The sequence below is a fragment of the Nymphalis io genome, chromosome 22, assembly GCF_905147045.1.
Source record: "Nymphalis io chromosome 22, ilAglIoxx1.1, whole genome shotgun sequence".
NCBI classification, from domain to species: Eukaryota; Metazoa; Arthropoda; class Insecta; order Lepidoptera; family Nymphalidae; genus Nymphalis; species Nymphalis io.
Window position 1 is genome coordinate 6,738,672 of NC_065909.1, and position 22,550 is coordinate 6,761,221.

A 22,550-nucleotide genomic window follows, 5' to 3' on the forward strand; every position below is an offset into this window, starting at 1 on the left:
TTAAAAACAAAAATGGTTCACAGCTGGGGTCTGTTCTCCTTTTGAGGAGAGGGTTAGCTTATTCCAGGAACCTTGTCCAAGCGGGTATATATTCGTTTGACACATGCAGGTTTCGTCACAGTTTCTTATTCCACCAAACACGAAATGAATTATAATACAAATGCACATTACGATTCAGTAGTAGATGATGATGATGATGAGTGCTTGCCCGAGCTTAAACCCGTAGCTTTCAGTTAAGATTCACATTTTTAGTCACTAGGCCTTTACAATTCTTTTATAAAGGAATCATAATTATTAAGTATCGTTTCCGCCTTAATACATATATTGGCGGTAGCTCAAATTTCAAACAATCTGCCTACTTATAAACAAGTTATGATAATAACACCATAGACATAGCTCACATAAATCGTGCCCCTTTATTGCAATAAAAATAAAAGTATATATTGTAATAATCCCCTAAGGGTGTGAAACAAGTGACTTTTTGGTTATAGAAAAATAGTTGTTGACTAAGTTCAGAAACATAAGGTATACTTCAAAAATAATAAATGGTAATCGCGAAATTACCAATTATTAGTTATCTAGCTAAAAGTTTAACATTGGCTCCAACATTGCACCATCTCCAAGGTCAATAAAATATAGTAAATCGTTATGCAACGTCTTGTCTTCCTGTTTACAAAATGTAGGTGTTGTTAATGTATTTGGAATGCATTGGTTGTTGGTGCGTTGCATTACAATTGGTGGATTGGCTTAACTAAAGAAAGTCGCATTAATATTACTGACTTGGTATTGAATGTTTTTTCTAAGAAATAGAAATTGTAATGTTAAGAATTTGATCTGTTTTTAGCACTTGAATGCTAAACTGGATCGTTTGACAATAGCCGTCTTATAATTCTTATAAGTTGGCAACTTTTTACTTTTTAAAATGAGTAAAACAAGTTTATTTTATCTGTATGTATATATTTTGTCTGTATATAATATTCAGACAGCTTATCCAGAATTTTTCGGAGACTGATGAAGACTGTATGTTAGTGTAGTGGTTATGTCGGATTCATGGTAGTATACGCAAGCGATCCTGTGACGCCCCCCGCCCAAGAGATGGTGAGGGTACCGCTGGTTTTTTAGTAGGTATTCCGGTGCACTGGACGTTCCAGGATCCGGCGAGTCCCACATACCCTATCACTATACTTCACCTGGGGGAAACCAGGTGAAGTATACCTGGTTTTTCCAGCGAGATAAAAAAAGTTGTTATGTTGTATCTGATCGCTCAAGGTTATTTGGATTTTCTGGCAAGAAACCCTCATTAATAGCCTGGAACCAGAAAATTGGCAGTCTTGCATTTCTATATTCAGGAAAGCACATTAAGACTTTGGTCCCGCGCCTTGACTGGAATTAACTAATTTTTAATTGTTAATTCAAGGCTCTGATAAATTACTATACAAGTATGAAGGCAAAAATAATTCAAAGTAACGACTTATTTACCGATCCTTGAGCCTTTTCTAGACAAAAAAAATGAACTTTTCTATTAATAAATAATATAACATTAATAATAATAATTAATTGGAGCATTGGAAATACGATCTGCTGTATCGATTTGTTGGTTTTACAAGGTTGTTGTACAAGTTGCAATTGCGTTCTTATTCCCTGGTATTGTTTTTATTAATTTGTTGATTTGCTAGCTGAAGAAAAGGCATAACTTACGTTATGGATTATATATTTTATATGTTATAAAACAAATAAAAATAAAGATAACTTTGTCCCTGTATTTCCATCTGAAAAATATTTACAACTCGAACGAACGAAGTTTAATACTAGAAGATATTTCGTTATGTAACTAACTGCTGCTAAGAAGTCTACCGTTAAAAATATAACAATAAATAAGACACGATACTTTTCAATAACAAATAGAACCAAACGACACACAACGGATTAAGAGGAATTCTTGTACGTCACAAAAACGGGGCCGCAGCGAAGCCCCGTTGCCCCGTGGGCCGTCTGCTTCAAGTAATTACGCCCCCAGAACCTCCGACCACCCCCTGACACCCTCGGGATAAGTAAAAACAATATTTTTACGAAGCAACCCACCGAAAGTGACATTTTAGGGGATAGTGATCCTTGAAACGTAGTGTACTATGTATACACTACATTACACAGAGCTGACTGTTTGATTATTTGTTTGATCGTTTCGTCAAAAATATCCTGTATATTCGTAATTAGTGAATTAAATATCCATCTTTTTGTATTTATAACAAACTAACTATTGCCCGGCATGCGTTGCCATGCGTTCATTTTTTTTTGTAAACTATTTGGCGTGACGATCTGCGCGTCATCTGTTTTATATTTATGGTACTAAGAAACGTCATATAAATGTCAATGACAACTGTACATAGTTTCACCTCAATCGAATGAGTGGCCTAGGAACGCATACTATACGGACAAAGGAACATTCGTTTTTATTCCTACAGACTAGGCTTTAAACACACGTTAACTTTGACTAGTCAAACCAAGTGTGTATTATTAAACCAATTATAAATTGTAATCCTGAACGTTGGTACTCAGGATACTTGCAAGGAATGATGGTAAGCAAGTTAAGGCACAAGGTAACTTAAAACGTATTCTTTTATTATGAATAATACTTTTCTACGACTTCCTCACTGCTCTAGTACCCTTATAGGGCACAGATCCCTTGGTCCTGAGATTAAATTCCGGATCGGGCCACTGAAAAACCACTGGCCCACTTATTACCTAATAATTTTCTGTCGAGAAATTGGCAGTATTTACATTCATGTGCCTCGGAAAGCACGTTAAGCCATTGCTCCTGCAACTGAGCTCTTTCCGGCGGTGTCGGATTTGCCGTCCCATCGGATTATAGAATCAGTGAGTAGAGAGTGCACTTGTCTTTGCGCACACACTTGTGCGCTATAATATGTTCCGCGTAGATGTTTTTTTCTCAATATTTGTTTTGCTAATAACTCTGCTATGTTTGCACTACAAACTGTTCTTGATTAATATATATATATTTATTTATAAAACAACACTATTCCTCATAAATACTTATCCACTTTAATTTTACTTCAAAGTTCCGATAATAACCTCGCCTACATTCAAGACGCCATTTGTTCGCTAATCCACAGTAAATATCATAGATTATTCAAGATCTCGTCCAATGATATCGCGTTAATTCAATGTCAAAGTTTTCACTTGTTCCAACCACAAGTAGTTTTCACTCGTGATTGGAATAGGCTGTATATAGAATTTAGATTTTTGTAATAATGTTTTAAATTTCCTAGTGTTTGAAGGTATGAATCATAGCAGTAAAGACTAATAAGGACTAGGAATAAAAAACGAGAGCCTTTTTTATTTGTAAGTAACATCCTTTTTAACAAAAATTTCCGATTTGGCAGCACAATGGCAATATATGTATAATCTTTTTAGTACAATAATGTGTTTTGGCACAAATATTTGTTACAAACGGTAATCCAACTCGCTATTATTAGTTCAAAATACGAGTAAAAGTAGATCAGCGTAAACCAGTTCTATAATCAAAAAATAAATCATTCTAAAATGTTCATCACATATCTCAGAGAATTCAGATCCGAAATGTCTGAAAGTTAGGAGAGTTATAATAATTAATAAGCCTTTTCAACCTGAACTACAAACACCTAGCTTAAAGTACAAGTCACGTGCTTTAATGGTTTTAATAATTTTACAATTCTTTTACATAAATCTCTCGTTATCACTGTTAGTTACGACCGTAATCGTCGAGCTTAATAATAGAATTAGAAGAAAATTTATATTTTCGTACGAAATAAATTTTAATTATTAACTAGTATCCCTAGTAATAAATAATATTATAAATTTGAATTCAACAATTGAATTTAGGAAAAATATTTACGTAAATTATTGAAGTAACAGAAATTAGAAAGTACTTCTAACTAGAAGAATACATATAGAATTAAGCAAGTTTTAAAACTGTTATGAGTAATTAAACAACGAAAATATACATAGATAAAAGTTTTAGATATTATATATTTTTATAAAGATAGATAGATGAAGGTCACCACAATTTTCTTTTTTCTTTTAAACTAGTCACGTCTTTTAAATATTTATACCAGGATCACAGACGATAAATGGGTCACCTTTTGGTAAGTGGGCGTCTTCGTCCTTGTACATTGGTCTGTAAGAAGTATTAACCATTCATTACACTGTCAAAGGGTCACCGATCATGGATCTAATAATATGTATCTTCGAGTATTTACATTTTTATGTTTTTTTTTTTATAGAATAGGAAGGTGGACGAGCATATGGGCCACCTGATGGTAAGTGGTCACCAAACGCCCTTAGACATTGGCATTGTAAGAAATGTCAACCATCGCTTATAGCCAAAGCGCCACCAACCTTGGGAACTAAGATTTTATGTCCCTTGTGCCTGTAATTACACTGGCTCATTCACCCTTCAAACCGAAACACAACAATATCAAGTATTGCTGTTTTGCGGTAGAATATCTGATGAAAGGGTGGTACCTACCCAGACAAGCTTGCACAAAGCCCTCCCACCAGTCATCATGTCATCTTTTAATACCTAATGTATTAAACATATCTGTTTTAAATTTTCTATTCGAGAGTCCAAAGAGCACTTGCTATTAAATATCTGCTTAAGGATGTGGGTGTGTAACAAGACTCTATATGACTCAAAAATACAGGATAACTTCAAATAACTAAGCGAAGGCTATATCGTATAATTATTTTTAAATGTCTTTTATTTTCGAATTTTTTTATACTTCATGAGTATAGATATATTTTACGCTGCGATTAGGCAATCAGATTCCGTTGAGCCATACAATCGTCTCTACTAACTTCTAAAAAGAAAACTAAAAATACTTCTGCAAACCGAGCACCGACCGAACCCAAGATTCAAAATACACCGTCAACCCAGAGTCAGCACATAATGACGTCTTGTATAAGTTTAGCGCTGTTCAAAGAGCGACCGCGTTTCCCCGCGATACCAGTCACTAGGAAGCTTTGAGAATTTCACGACGTCGGTACGTAGCCCGCTTCGGTTTTTCGAGGTCGCCCTCCCTCTGTAAGAGAGCAAATACACATGGCATACAAGCAAATCATTTTATAAACGAGCTACTTTGCCTTTGACTGCATTCGAATTAGTACTAACTATGGATGTAAATACAGGTTTTGGAATATCTTTTAAGAAAACTAATAATATATTGGCACAGGGCTTACCTTTGGGATTTAAAATTGACCTCTTTAGTAGTTATGTTCTCTTAGTATTTAATTTAGAATTAAAATAGTAGATTCTTAGTTAGATAGGGCTGTGTTGATGATTCATTTGTAAGGTACCATCTTGTTATTAAAAATTGTATCTTATACACCATTTGTCGACAATAGCTTGTGAGCCAGCGTAATTAAAAGCTCAAGGGACAGCAACAACGGCCCTTTATGTTGCTAAGGCATTGGCGATACAAGCAAACATAGTTACTGTTCGCCATTACGTTGCCCATTTTCTATACCCTATCTACTTTTTTTTTATTTAAATATTTGTCAACTGTACTGCGCTATGAACAATGAATAGGTCATATTCCAGAATATAAGTCTTTAGTAGTGCATATTATATATATGTATATGATCATACCAATCGTTCGCTGATTATTAATCTTTTGGATTTTTGTAAATCTAAAATATAAAATATCATGATCGCTAATATATATATATATATATATATATATATTTACATATATGTATATATATATATATTATACATATTTCGATCGTAACAAAATATGCTATGTATATTTTATTCGATTTTTTTTTTAATGTTTATATCGTGTAAGAATACAGAATAGTCAATGAATATACCATCTTATTCGACATTTCAGCGCGTACGAGCGTGATTCTTAGGCACCTAGCGCCCCCAAGCATTTCAATTATTTATTAATTTGCCACCATCTCGTGAATATAACGGGATCTGGTACAGTAAACAAGTATTATGGCTTTAATTAATGCTAGTTTATTCCATGGAGCACCCATTTAATAGACACCGAAAAACAAAGACATATTCTCCATAGAAACTGTTCATTGGTAAAGTATTATTTTAATTCACCTATTAATGGTTCAATTTGAATCCTTAGATACAAAAATTAAAAAAAAATCTAGTCATTTATTTTATTTTTATTAAAACGTACATGTGACTTCCCAAAGTTGATCTTATATGATAATGATGATATTATTTCATCTTTTGTTTGGTAGTTTTAAGACTAGGCTCAGTAAAATGTTAATTTTTTAAATATTTTTAATATGTTAACATTATATGGATTTTGTTTATTGTAGCGTTATTTATTACCGCCTTCTATTAACATAAATATAATCTGGTGTGATTAATTTTTGCTTCATATGTTGTAATTGTCATCGCACCGATGACAGCCCGCGTCCGGCCCAGTAAATCAATGCTGCTATGTACACAAGTCATCGCTTATGTACCTATGTACTACTGGTATATAGGCAACGTTTGTATGGGTATATACGCGTACGTAGATAATCTCGTCATAGCTCGCACCCGTTATGGTATTACTGTGTGTGGGTGTGGGGGAGGGGTACGTGGGGTGATGGGGTCTCCCCGCGTGTGCCGCAGGGGGGCGCTGTCCGCTTTAAAAATACTAGAGCGAACGAAACTACCGAGCCAGCAGAATGCTAAAGGAAGCCGTTTATTTTGAAAGACCGCGAAGACTCCTGCCCGCTGCTGCACTCCTGGTCGAGACGGGTAAAAAGTTCTGGAAATGGCAAATGAAAAAAAACCTTATTCGAGCTATTAGCGTAGCGTAGCGCAATACTTGTTTTTTGCTCGGACTCGAATGGTTTTAAAAGACTCTCATGAAACTTAAATTTAACAAATTGTAAATTTTTTTCATTGCATATCTACTAATTTGTAAACTATTCGGGGCTTGCCATCGTATTTTTCAGTAGTCAGGAAAATATTTTTTGCAAAGTAAAAAATATGATTTATGATGACAGCAGTAATAAAAATATTGAAATATCTGTTCTAAATGCTACCTATTTAAATATTATCAATGAAGCGATGATTACATAAAGATTTAATTTTAGCCATTTTATTTTTTCCTCTTAAATGGAAACTGTTCGTCATAAAGAGAATTTGAAACCTTTAAGCTTCAGCAAATATCTCAACGTTACACAGGTCGCAGCGATGTGACGCAGTTTGGCTTTCGACCCTTTGGGCTATTGTGGTACCCATTTCAACACAAGTTTTACGCTGGATTTAATTGGAACAGAAACTAAACTCTTTTATTCTTTATTTTTATTAAATACAACAAAATTATTGTTATAACATCTTACATCATTTTGTTTTGTAACTGATTTTGAAATAATATTGTACATATATTTATAGTTTAATTTCTTGTGAGTTGTAGTCGGCATTTAGGAATGATGAAACATTTGACTAATTTTTTATTTTTTATATCAGTTTATTTTATAACAATTATATTCGTACCGGTATTATACTTCGGATATATTTAAAAACTAAAATATAAATACAATTTGATTGAATCTAAGAAAAATACATTAAATCGATTTTAGTTCAGTAGTTCAGTAACAGCCTGTTAATATCCCACTGCTGGGCTAAGGCCTCCTCTCCCTTTTGAGGAGAAGGTTTGGAGCTTATTCCACCACGCTGCTCCAATTCGGGTTGGTAGAATACACATGTGGCATAATTTCAATGAAATTAGACACATGAATCACATCACAGCGTGGGATTCAGTGTGTGTCATTATTTTATTTTTTAGCCCCTTTAAGATTATCCCGGACAAACAGGCAGCCGAACAACCAAAAAAATTTTGTTTTGGTTTCGGTATCTAGTAAATAGCCATAATAAACTATAAATAGATTTAATTAAAATTATAAAATGACTAAAAAGTTATAGGCTACTTGAATAAAGTATATTTTTTTATTTGATGATGTTAAAAAAGGTAGGCCAAGTGATGATAACTTCTTCCATAGAACCCTGCCTGTAATATTAAAATATATTATGACTCCCTTCAGTATATGTATAATTATGGTGATAAGGTAATAAATAGTTTTAGTTAAAAAATGTATATAAACCAGATGAAACACAATTAGTTCAGACTTTCGACTGCTCATGTGTCTTAATTACTAGACGTGGAAATGTAACAATTAATAAAATATGACGGTAATGACTAAATGTTTAGATTTTGAGATTTATTTAAAGATTGCTTTAATAATGATGATAATTATTATTTTTTTAAATACAAGTATTTGCACTTAGACACAAATTATTCTGCCAATGGGTGATATTGAGGATGTGAATATATTAGTCGGTGATCATTTTAAACGTTGAATATATAACTTCTAATAAAGTAATTCGTCTTATGACCTATAAATCTAGAACCATGTATTACTGTAGTGTAGGACTTGTCTGAAGATATTTTTAAATATGGATTTCAATGGACATAATACTTTCTCATTGTGGGTAGCAAGTTCAAAGTCGTGCATATATACATATAAATATTATGATTTCATAAAATGATTTCAAAAAATATATATTTATATATAAAGTAATATATATAAGACATATTGAGTATTATATGTAGATATATCTGTCATCCTAGACTTTAACGCTATTTTAGTTATTTAAGTCATTTTATTAATAGAAACCGTCTTGCAAATGAAAGAGGAACTCGGCTCATCTTCTTGTAAAAGTTTTATAAATGTGCAAAATATAGAGTAAATAAAATGACTATCCTCTTCAAGGAGGTTTGAAGTTTCATCAAAGAGTTTCCAATGCAGGTTGGATTTACACGGCAGTGTTTGGCAGAATTTCACACGACTAATGCACTCTCCTCACAATGTTAAACTTCACTGTCAAACACTAGACTAAAAAAAAGTTGTTGACTGGAATTGTACACACGATCTCCACGTTTCCCGATACGTTCAACGTCCTCTCGGCTAGTACGGCTATTAGTAATTCTTGTGTATAATATGTATAGAGAAAATTCAACTTTGACAATCAAATTTTGTACTCAGTGATGTAAGGATTAACCGTAATAAGACCTGCATATTTCGTTAATTCAATAATGCGCTAGCTGACATTAGATCGTGATAGTTTATGTATAACCATAAAACAGAAGAGAAGCCTTGTGTTATTGCATGTTAAATAAATAAATATATTTAATCTAGAACGGTAACAAGTGCTAGGGATTTTAATATTAATGGACATTTTCGATGTACAAAACACATGTTTCTTACATAAGAAGTATGCACTGAGGACTTAAATAAGGTAAGTTAGATATATATTCTAATTCGGGTACGCATAATAAAATAATAATACAAAAATAAACTACTAAGTTTAATTTTATTCTGGATCGTCTTGTAATTTAGACAATAGCTTTGCATTATATAAAATCAATTATATAATATATCAATTATATATTGTCTAGAGAAGCCGAGATGGCCTTGTGGTTAGAACGCGTGAATCTTAACCGATGATCGTGGGTTCAAACCCGGGCAAGCACCACTGAATTTTCATGTGCTTAATTTGTGTTTATAATTCATCTCGTGCTGACGGTGAAGGAAAACATCGTGAGGAAACCTGCATGTGTCTAATTTCGTTGAAATTATGCCACATGTGTATTGTACCAACCCGCATTGGAGCAGCGTGGTGGAATAAGCTCCAAACCTTCTCCTCAAAAGGGAGAGGAGGCCTTAGCCCAGCAGTGGGACATTAACAGGCTGTTACTATACTGTACTAATTATTAATTGTGTGAGAATAACTTTTGTCTTGAATCTTGTAAATGGATTTTACTTTTGTTTATGTTTCCATAAAATATGAATCACTTACCATTTAATAATTGACGGACGTGAAGGAATTTTTGTCAACAAATATACCGAAATATAAAATATTTATATTTGAAATTATTTGATAAAATTTTAACACAATATGGTAATTATAAAACGATATAGATTATATTGTATTTTTTTTTCAATTAATTTAAAAACTAATTGGTAGGTTACGCAAAACGCAATTGGTCTTTAACAGAAAACAAAATTAAAAATAGACCATAAATACCCATAAATTTCCGTACGATAAAGCAAGCAGCAAATTTAAATATTTACGAAGATATAAATTATTTAAATGTATTAAATATCTAGGAAATACTTAAATTGAGCTCGTAAGATACTTATGAATGATTCTGATGACAAACAAAGAATAAGGATGTGACTATATTATCGATACATCCGATCGATAATCGGAGCACCCTTTGACGTTGAAATTTAAATGTATTTTGTTCGTATTTTCATAATTGGGCGCGGGCGGGCCGGGTGGTGCCGCGGGCGTCATCACCCCGCGTGGGTATTTAATGATTATACGCTGACTGCCACCTGATTGCCGCACCGTGCGATGATTACAGTTATCGATAAAACTAATTGATGTGGGAATTTATATTTTTGTTCGTAATTTATTAAATAAATTACTATATAACTTATTTTTAGATTTTGTAAAAATATGTATTCTATTTTTGAAATCGATGTAGTTGATAATAAGTTGACAAGGTTATCTTTTTGGTTCAAGGAGACTTCTAGTAAGTTCAATAAGGAAAATAAGAATAACGTTCTGTTTCCTTAATCCAACTATTTTGAAATGATTGCATTAATTTTTACTAGATATATTTATTTATTAGATTGTATAGCTGTAACAAGAAGGTAGGTTTTTAATTGATTTAATTCATACGTAATTTATTCATTTCAAAATATAAAAAAATTCATATTTTTACAAATTTGAATACTGTATAATTTACACTGCTGCAGTGCTATCGAGAATCGAGTATCGATGGATCCGATAAACACATCACTATTCGCGGGGTGGCACTACACGGGGAGTCCACGAGGGGGCGCTGCGGTACATAGGCTATGTATCAGTACATAGTCAGTAGGTATATAAGCGGTGGATGCCGAATTTTGCAGTTATTTTGTATCGGAAACTAGGTTATTTCACAATTTATTCCCCGTCGACAGATGACCCATCCCAGGTTGTCGCGGAATAGCGGTTTGAATGCAGCTCCGAATGAATTACTAAAGCATAAACGAAATTATAGCGAAAACTCTAAAGCGTAAAATTGCAATGAATTGGCGAAGCTGATGAGAACGAGTAAAAACACTATCCAGGAGTATATTTCTTTTGAACTTAACTGTCGAAAATGATTGCAGCTTGCTTGCTATTGAAAAGCTAAAAGTATCTATTTAATTTATTGTTAGAAGATGTTTAAAATTTTATAAAATAGTTTAGAGTTCATTTTTGTAACTGTACTTGTCAGCATGTACTCGTACGTCCCTTAAACTTTAGACATAATTTATCGACCAGGAAAATTAGTTTTTTTTTTAAATAGATAATCTATCAATAGTGCTTCCGATATCCATATACATACAGTAATTATGTATTCCCGTTATGTACACACGCATCGCTGAACCTTATCTGTCATTGAGGTGTAATTAATTACCGACTAAATTGCAATGGGCATACGTTACTAGGTATACATAAGTGCGGAAGGGTCAACGGATATTTAGTGTCCGCATAGCAGATGCGGTCCTTGGCCACCGCCCTAAGACGGTCGATATCACCCCACCTAACTCCTAACTGTCTATGTGCACCTGGTACTTAGAGAAGGTGACACGATTACATCTAAGTGTTTATTATTCGAACTACTGCCAGCTCACCGCTTTTCTCACTTTTTTTTAAAACTCAATAAATAAATCGATTATCTTGCAAAACTTCGGTTTTGTTATTTATAACGTAAGCAATACGTAAATGACTAGCGTCGTTATTTATTGAGGTTAAGAATTCTGTTCACCTAAAAATTTATTTGTTTCGCAAACAATTTTACAAACTTTGTGCAAAATATAATTTCATAACAATCATTTAAAAATAGTAACAGTATTTATTTGTCTAATAAATTGTTTTAATATATACCTCGAATGTAATTTATAATCTTTTAGTAATTTTATAAGTAAAATAATATAATTATTCTAAGTAATAATAATAGAACATAAGTTTAGTTTATTATTTAATTAGCTTATTATTCCACAAGGGAGTTATTTATCGTTGTAACGTTTTAAAACGCATGTTTCGTATGTTTTTATTAATTAAATCGTTGAAACCTTTTCGTCAGTATCTGAAAGACATTGAAGAGATTCCTAAACTTTTACAACTCCGCTCTGGTCTGGACTTAAAATTCTTCAAAGAACTTCCGTGGATTAAAAAAATTCTCAAACAGCTATGTCCACTATAGATTAAATGCGCCTTCAAAACGGAATAATTATGGATTCAAATATAGACACTCAAAAGGTCATACACTATATAAGGCAAACTATACAATATTAAAATCAGTGGGCCAAACAGTAATACTTGGTATTGTTGTGTTCCGTTTTAAAGGGTGAGTGTGCCAGCTTAACTACAAACACAAGGGACATTACATCTTAGTTGAAAAGGTCAGTGATGCATATGCAATGTAAGGAAATGATCTGTCTACAGCCGACAACTGACTGACTGTACAGAATGATGTTACAATCATTTTATAGATAGAACTAATGTACAAAGAAAACTTATGTTGTATGGAAAAAATATGTATCTTCCTAAAATTCTATACTAAAATTAATGATTATTATAGTACATTATAATATTATCGATATTGACAGTAATTGATGTAATAAATGTCCTTATTATATGTACAAGGAACATCAGAGTTAATTATTATTTTTATATAAAAACAAGCTGTGACCGCAAGTCCTTTCACGCAATTATTTTCTATTTAAATTAATACTTCAAGTAAATTCGTAATACGTAATATTTTAAACAATAAATAATAAGTAATCGATATTTGTTTCGACAGTAAATATGATTTTTTTTTTTCAAACAAGCACGGGAACTGTGAACGACACATTAACAAATCCTAAGTGCTATTTTTTTTATTTTGTCATAGATAAGTAGAACATGGATGTCAAATTATAAAATGATAAGAGCGTTATGTTTAAACGATGTTATTATTTGAATAACAACTAAATTAAATGTAAGGTAATATATTCGTTTAGTGAATAATATTTACTGAACTACGTAACGTCTTAAGTCCTCGGGGCATGTCTGCAAAATATAACTAAATTTGTACTAACAGACTAAAAGTCGAGATGGCCCAGTGGTAAGAACGCGTGAATCTTAACCGATGAACGTGGGTTCAAACCCGGGCAAGCACCTCTGAATTTACATGTGCTTAATTTCTGTTTATAATTCATCTCGTGCTTTTCGGTGAAGGAAAACATCGTGAGGAAACCTGCATGTGTCTAATTTCATCGAAATTCTGCCACATGTGTATTCTACCAACCCGCACTGGAGCAGCGAGGTGGAATAAGCTCCAAACCTTCTCCTCAAAAAAGGGAGAGGAGGCCTTAGCCCAGCAGTGGGACATTTACAGGCTGTTACTGTTACTGTACTGTACTAATAGACTACATACTATAAACTAAATAACCAATAATATATCCCGTACATTATATTATAAAATACTTTGTATAATTACAGATCGGCTAGTATACTGTCGCTGTGTCAAGGATGAGTGAACAGTGACACGTCGATAGCTGTTTAGATCCCTTGGTTAGTTGTACATAGACAATATAAGGGATGGCTATTACTACTTGGCTATTTAATACTTAACGACCACTTATCACCAACGCCCAACCAGCCAACAAGCCAACAGGCCAACAGGCCAATGAGTCATCTGCTTACTAATCCATTATCAAATAATAAAATATTTTCATTTCTCTTTTTTTTTACGAAAGAACTGTTTATTAATCGCCGATTCTATTATTTACGGATCTTAAGTAAATTTATAAAATATGTCTTTAAATGAATATCGAAATTCGACCTTATTCCAATAGACATAAATATCAAAATCTTACGTATCTCAATGTTCAAACTGTATTGAGTTCGGCCACTTGTTGAATTAAGTCTTTGTGTGTTTTCGTAAGTTGACGCTAGCTGTGATATAAAGCGTGCTAAAATGTAGCTTTATGCGATTTATTTCATTTTTCATTAGGATAGTGTTTAAAAGTTTTTCTGCATCACCAATTTTCTAAATGATTGAAGTATGTTAATTTATCTTATATACATACATATATATGTTGTTTAGTACCAGGGTGCAGGTGAAAAGTCTATATATTATGTTTGTAAATTTAAAATACTCTGTTAGTATTTTTAAATTAAAAAAATATATATATCTAAAATTATTTTGATTTGGACAAAGTACTGTCGAAATGAATTTGAATTCGATAGGAATACGTATATATTTTTATACAAAGTGAAGTGGCATTTTACTGGCCTTTAGCAGATTAACATGCTCATGTAAATGGAGCAGAGGTTAGGCAATCCATCGAGTCATCGTTTATCTGTGATTGATAGTGTTCTGTTCATTTATGAACAGTGAATACTAATACTAAGAAGGTTTTCTTAATTTGTAAACCTTTTTAATACATCTTTTATTTATTGATAAATGACAGAATTAAAAACATACACACACAGACACACACACACGCACACACACGCACACACACACACACACACACACACACACACACACACCCACACAGAGAGACACAATTTATTCTAGGTTTAGTTTTGTTCGCAAAAAAACAAAATGCGAACTAAATAAAAGGACTATTAAAATTGTTTGCATTTTAATTATTAAAAAAAAAACAGAGTAAGTACTATTTTCCACGTGGACAAAACCGCAAGAAGCGTCTACGTATACAAAATATATATTTAACTACAATATACTTGAAAAAGAATTCTTATTTACGTTTAAATATAGTGTGTAAAATACACCTCGGTTTTACGTCTAAAAATACGTTGAAGCCCTAAAACAGCCAGTGAATAAGCAGCAAATAGTAAATGCAGTGTTTTTGCCTGCTTGGCAAAAATAATGGCGTCCCCGCACCAGCTGCCTAACCAGGCTTTGTCGAGCGTTGCGTCAAAATACTAAATAATGTGATGTTATCAACATTTTTCTCGTTATTTTAGTATTTTGAAATCATTATTTTAATAATTTATAGCGAAATTATCTTGTAACGTGGATTTATAATGATTTTCTTAAACGATAATTTAACTTTTTTTTAAGTTTATTTACTTTGTTGGTTTCTTTCATATTTATAAATATGTATGTATGTAGTTGTTTTAGGTGTAAAAAATGAAATAAACTAATTTCGATAATGTTCCATAAAATGTATTAATTGTATTATTCTATAATCATTATAAAGATAAACCCAACTAAAACACAACGTGAGAAAGAGAAAAAGAATTAAATAATTTCGCTGGCGCTACCGGGAAAAATTCTATAAATAAAGCGTTACAGTCCAGGACCCAAATAGACCTTAAATGTCAACTATACCAGGGGTTCAGCACTTACGTGAAGTTATATTTAGTGGTACCTATGTCCATTTGAAACACTATCGATTCGCGTCCGCGGGCAGGAGCGATGACCTGGCCCGACGGCCGTTTCGCTAATTTATTAATTATTTAACACTAACCAACTCATGCTCGCCTGGTTATCCGCGTATCCGGACATCATCACAGAATATCCTGCTCATGAGGAGAGAGGTGAATAGGAGAACAGCGTATTGAGGAGACACAATAATAAAATTATTGATATTATTTTACACAAAATCGGTATAAAGACATGAATTAATTTATTAAGTAGTTTTTTTTTTTGTTACAGGATAATCTAACTCCAGAACCGGCTGATATGAACGATGATGACAACTATTCTAGTGAGTATATTACGCATTTAAACATTTTACAGGTTTTTATTAATTACGATTATCGATCACAATAATAATTGCCAAATCAAGAGAGAAATCAAAATTATATAAAATTATATACAATATTATTATCGTGACCGAGTTCTTCTATTTTAAGTTCCAAATTTGAAATACTGTCTGGCTTGCATCAAATCAATATTAGGTATTTTATGAGACACACGCGATATTTAAAACTAAAACAAAATTGTGTCTCGTCAAAAGAACCCTCCAATTGGCTGTTAGTTGAAAACATTTTTATGTGATTATTCCAAATTTGAAAATTGATTGGCAAATGTGATCTGGTGCAGGTCATGGCTACGCGAAAGACGCTGAGAAGTTGAAAATGATGTTGCTGGCATGGAATTATCACAGCCAGGCGCAAGGTAAATCACGATTTAGAATAACTTAGTATATTGCCAACGACATGTACATGCCAAATACACTTTAGACCCAATTACGGCAAAGCAAAAAGATAGGTGGTGTTTTAATACGTTTCACACAAGTAAGGCATTAGATACGAGGTAATTCAAGCATGATAATGATAAAGTACGTCCATCGCCATAAATTAAATATGGCGAACAATCATTTCAAATAAACGGTAACGGAAAATGTTACTAAACTTGTTGTGACTTGTTTAAATTATTGCAATAACCATTATATCAATTATATCAATGAGTAAAATAATAAAAATAAATTTCTATTTTCGGTGACAGGTTTAAAGTTAGCTGAGCTTGCTCTATAAACAAACGTTTTTTATAAGTTTCAAGAAGAAAAAAATACTATCATAAATAAAAAGTATAATTAAACCTGACGAAGCTCTGAAATATTTTAAGATTTCTTTAAGGTGTAAGTCATAATTTTTGTGTTGAATTTTGCTATAATATTTTATCTCCATAACCAAAGCTGACGCAGAAAATGGCGTGCATATGTACTACTTGCAAACATAAGATATTCTTGACAAAATCCATATTTTAAAACATGATCTACAAACAGTTTTTTTACTTGAATGTACTTGCATAATTTCCTAGCCCCGTTGCTATTTTTACTGGCTCGCGAAGCCATATCGAGAGAGCCGTAGGTACCAGGGGCGTAGACGGTCTGCGGCACCTAAAATTATTTATAGGCGCGAGGCTCGTTTGAGTTGACATTTAGCTAGCAGATGCACCGGTCCCTCGGGTGCCTCCTGCACACCATCATTAATTTCTGCCGCCTTAGTGACTGACTATGAATACGTAATAATTTTAAACGAAAATTAAGGCTTTTTCTACGCAAGTTAACGGTTTTCCTTATAAGCAGTAAAGCAACATTTCTGAGGAATGAAATATTGAGTTGTGTATCCTATATTTAACTGTAAAGAGGTAGCGAGTATGTTGGAATGTATACTCAGAGTGTAAGTGTAATATGAAATGTCATCAATACTAATTTTAGAACAAGACTAAATTTACATAATCGACAAGTTTTTTTTTTTTTTAAATCGAAGTAGGTAACAAATTTTCGGCAAAAAGTTTTAACTATTTCTTTGGATAATATATTAATGTAGTAATTGAATGTAATTAAATTTGTAATAATACCCTAACATGCTACTGCTATTGTACGTGAAGCCCTAATTACAAGCATTCATCCAACATTTACTACGTATACGCTGACTTTACTACAGAACAGATTTACAACTAAAATTTCAGTAATAAAGTTTTTAAAAATTTTATACCAGAATATATACTCGCGTTAAATACGTATTCCAGGTTGAATTCTACAACTTCGAATTGCATGTTTCACTATAAAAAAGACTTTTTAAACTGAAAGGAAGATAAAAATAATAATGCTTAGTATGGAGCCTCACATTTTATCTTAATCTATATCTTTTTTAATGTTAAAAACACCTTATTTAGCTATTTGAAGTACAATTTATTATGTACTGTCGATATAATTGTCGATAGTTATCTTGATTATTCCAGTCAAATTCTTTGAGCATAGAATTAAAAATTTCGCTGTATATTATATAACTTATTAACACGTAAAAACAAAATATTTTTCGTACAAAACGTTCACTATCAATCTTTCTATAAAAATATTAAACTATAATATGAATAGGTCCGTGGATTACTGATTGCAAAAAACACTTTTAAAATAGTCCCTAATATAAAACACTATTTAATTTTGATATATTTTCAAACACCTGCGCACTATATTATAACTCGTGGACTTATCACTACAGTAAAATTAAATAATTTAACGTAGACTTAAACTGTTATCATTATATGTATGTAACAATATTTTAACAGTAATTTTTAGACTGTCTATTGACTGCATACAATTATGTAGGAAAATAAAACGAATACCAAGATTTTATTTACTCTAAATTCCAATGATTATGTATGTAATTGTTGTAGTTTTCTATATGTATTTGTTTTCTTTTTAATCAGTAGGTATTTTAAAAGAACTTGATAATATTAAATACATAATAGATAAAAAATATATGTTATAAACTGCAAAATTTAGAATTATTTTATTTTTTTAAATTTAAACAAAACCAAATAATTGAAATAACATGCAAAATATGTTTCGATTCATATCAATTATTTCTAATTTTTATGATTCATACTTTGTTAATAAAAAAATTCTTTTATTAAGTATTTTATTTTGTTTTTACCTATATTGACGACAAAACTCTACAATAACTCTACAATTTCTTACAGGCCGTAACGGTGACATGACAGAGAGCGGCGCAGACAGCATGGCTGATCTATGGGCATCCTATCACAGCGCCCTGGGCCTGGGCAGTAAGCCCCCCAAACCGCCTACCCCTCTCGCTACCGGACACTCGGTGAGTTTTAAGGTTGAGCAACGTTTCATATATTTTCTTATACTTATAAGGTTTCTATTTTACGGAGATCGAAGGCAGATAAGCAGGATCGGGATATTGATGGTAAATCACACGATCAAACGAAAAAGGTATTATGACCAAGTCGTATTGATCTTTAAATAATAGGGGTTCATCCATTCTTGTCATTGAAACGTTTCTAGGAAAATTTACCTGGCGATATAATATTGATTATTAGAACACGATAGCACAGCGTTGTCTGTATTGATGTTTTCTTTTTGTTTGATTTTTATGAAGCTAATTATAACCGACTATAGTTATTTAAGAATCTTTAAGGAAGACAAATGGCACATTCCGAGGCAACGAAGAGCCAAAGTTCAAATGTGTATAGAAACCCATAATGTGCAATTGTGACGTTGCCTGCAAATAAAAATGTGCAGGCACATGAAAAAATAATGTATATATATATAAGATATATAAATGATACATAAAAAACACGACAAACAACACCGCACGTCTGAGATATGATTATTTGAGAGATCTGTAAGAAGTCCCATATTTATAACGGTTAATAGAAATGAAATGATTTCTTAGTTAAAGAAACCTTTGCTACGTAATAGATAAAAGAATAAATATGATAACGTGATATCAAAATAAAAAACAAAAAAATGTCGTCATTTATCTAGCCGTTAATTTTAGGGTTTACGACGTTTTTACAACTTTATTTCTGAAATCGAAACATCGTTCGTAACTGTTAATTAAGACCAATATCTCTTTATAACACGGCAGAATAATATTCACAGAGTCCAATCCACATTGGGTCAGCAACACCTATGGAACCAGCATCTACACACGATGAGACTTCATCATCAGATCGGACAAAAGACGATGACGACGGCGGAGCATCGGACGATGACAGTGATGATAGAGTTGATCCTCAACACCATGACCCGGAACGACTAAAAGCGTTTAATGTAAGTTTACCTGCACTAAATACAAAAATATTTTTTGACTGCAATTTCACAAAATTATATACCTGCTGTTAATATTATACAAAACGTAAAATATTGAGTCATTTTGTTTTAGATGTTCGTCCGTCTCTTCGTCGACGAGAATTTAGACAGAATAGTTCCTATTTCAAAACAGCCAAAGGAGAAAATTCAGGCTATAATAGACTCTTGCACCCGACAATTTCCGGAGTTCGCCGAACGTGCCCGAAAGCGCATAAGGACGTATTTAAAGAGTTGTAGGCGGAATAAGAAGGTGCGAGGTGACGGACCTACAACTGGCAACGGGGGAAGCACTCCGTCTGGCAATGCCTGGGATACCGCGGTGAGGGTCCGATCTCTGCTTGATTTATGATACCTTAGTATTTTTATTTCTTATTTATCCAAAGAAAACTCTGATAAAAAATTTATTATTACTTATAAATTCAAAAAAATGATCTACTAATGTAACCCGGCTTGTGTCACGTTAATACGGTTTCTAACTTTGCTTATGTAACCACTGTTCAAGAACAGAAACGTCCTTATAGATAGTCCTTATAGGCCTAAGCTAACCTGCTTGTCTGCCTTCTAAATTTTACAATAAAGGGAATCTCACTAGATTTCCAATTTAAACGAAATAGTGACTTATGTACAACATATTACTCCACAGGTACGTCCAACTCCCGCGCACCTGACGTCGGTACAGGCGGAGCACATCCTGGCGCAGGCGTGCGAGAACGAGAGCCTGAACGCGAAGCGCATGCGTCTCGGACTAGACCCTGTAAGCCAGCCAATGCCCACTGTGCCTACGCCTATGGTCAGTTTGACTTCGATTTGTAAAGCGAAAAAAGACCCTTATAATTTTAATGTCGATAAATACTTGAATTAATTATTAATGAATTGACGTGAATATATAAGCATATGGCTTGCTAATATTGTTATTTATTGCTTATTTCTTGAAACGAAAAACGTCAATTTTTAATGGCAGAGGCATATGAGCCAGATGTTTAATTTTTAATGTGTTTAATGTTTTAGTTCAATGGCAATGGCAAAGTATATTTTTAAAACAAGAAATAAATATCTAATGTTATATAAACTTGTATTTTATACTCTAAATGCAATGAAACAAATAAATATTTTATAAGGGTATCGAATCTGGTATCACGCTTAAGTAACGAAGAAGCTTAATGACAAAATATATTCGAGATAAACACACGTATTAATTTAAAAAAAAAATTAAAAAATAATTATTTAAACTAAAAATGTCCTTATTCGTCACAGGCAATAGACACAACAGCGACGTCTGCAGTGGCGTCGTCGTTCCTGAGCCTGTACAGCGGCGCCATGAGCAGCCCCGCCACGTCGGTGACGAGCTCGGCCAACACGACGCTGGCGAGCGCGCACAGCAAGGCGCCGGCCGACACCACGCGCCCGTCCGCCAGCCCCACGCTCGAGAACACGCTGCTCAACAACAACAGCCTGAAGCTGGACAATGCCAATGGGAATACTGGCAGCAAGACGGCCAGGTGAGCGTGGCAACTTTTATATACTTTTTTCTCTGGTACCTTGTTAACGATTTTAAGTCACAGGACTTAACACTTTTTTAAATTATTATTTGAAGCAAAAGTATTGATCAAATATAAATTTTTGTTTTACAAAATTTTACTATATAATTTAATAGGAATTATAATTTCAGTCCTGCGTCATCCCCAGCACCATTATTCAGACCTACGTTTCCGAACACATTCGGGAACCCGCCAACGTTTGGGAGACAGAGGTAATACAAATTAATTAATAAAATTAGTTAGCAAATATTATATCTAATAAATATTTTTTACTTTTAATTTTATTAGTGACTTTTTGCGCTATTTGTCTATGAAAACGTGAAAATTTTAATTAAATACAGCAGCTTAAACTATCCGTTGAGGAGGAATCATAAAAGATACGCTTAACTTTGCTAGAACATTTGTATATCTCTATGTACTTATCTTTATAAGTATATATTTACTTATTACATAATATACTTTTTGCAGCTCAAACACCAATCCAACATCAGCACTTTCCAGTACTGCTCTTCTTTCGACACTGACTGCTCTTCCACCCACTGGTATATGAAAACATCTCATTAATTAATTAAACTATTATTGCTATTTTTGTTTTATATCCGAAATGTTCATTTTTTAAATTGATTTATATTATAGGTGTTGGAGTAAACGCTGCAATGGCCGCTTACCAAAGCGCCTTGTTATCCGCAATGGCTGCGCACACTCATACATTCCCAAATTTGACGGGTAATCTAACTAAATCTAATAATAATAATCTTTCTGGTAGTAGAGCTTTGTGCAAGCTCGTCTGGGTAGGTGCCACCCACTCATCAGATATTCTACCGCAAAACAGCAGTACTCGGTATTGTTGTGTTCCGGTTTGAAGGGTGAGTGAGCCAGTGTAATTACAGGCACAAGGGACATAACGTCTTAGTGCACAAGGTTGGTGGCGCATTTGTAATGTAAGCGATGGTTAACATTTCTTACAATGCTAATGTCTATAGGCGTTGGTGACCACTTACCATCAGGTGGCCCATTTACTCGTCCGCCTTCCTATATTATATAAAAAAAAATAACATTCGATTAATTTGTCAATAAGCTAATGTTTTCGCTGTTATGTTTTCGTTGTTTGTTAAATTAAATTTCTATTCTAATAAAATCTTTATCTTATAAAAATACCATCTTTATTTAATTTTATAGATATGATTTGTTTTATACTTCTTTTTCATACACAATCTTCTTATGATTCCATTTATATTTTTAAATTACACTTTACTTACAACCGACGAGCCCACATATTATCATCCTTAGATGTTTGACAATGCA

General features: G+C 33.0%; 1 protein-coding gene across 4 annotated transcripts in view; it reads left to right on the forward strand.

The window, feature by feature from the left end:
• Positions 1–22,550, forward strand: part of LOC126777156 (nucleolar protein 4) — a 139,560-nt gene that overhangs the window by 114,960 nt on the left and 2,050 nt on the right. Inside the window, exons 5-14 of one of the 4 annotated variants that reach the window (XM_050500085.1) lie at positions 15,792–15,843; positions 16,182–16,256; positions 18,570–18,697; positions 19,498–19,668; positions 19,781–20,026; positions 20,351–20,497; positions 20,962–21,206; positions 21,377–21,457; positions 21,714–21,787; positions 21,882–21,971. In XM_050500085.1, the coding sequence (XP_050356042.1) occupies positions 15,792–15,843; positions 16,182–16,256; positions 18,570–18,697; positions 19,498–19,668; positions 19,781–20,026; positions 20,351–20,497; positions 20,962–21,206; positions 21,377–21,457; positions 21,714–21,787; positions 21,882–21,971 (1,309 nt within the window). The remainder of the gene's footprint in view (positions 1–15,791; positions 15,844–16,181; positions 16,257–18,569; positions 18,698–19,497; positions 19,669–19,780; positions 20,027–20,350; positions 20,498–20,961; positions 21,207–21,376; positions 21,458–21,713; positions 21,788–21,881; positions 21,972–22,550) is intronic. The other 3 variants (XM_050500086.1, XM_050500087.1, XM_050500088.1) reach the window with 3 other exon arrangements.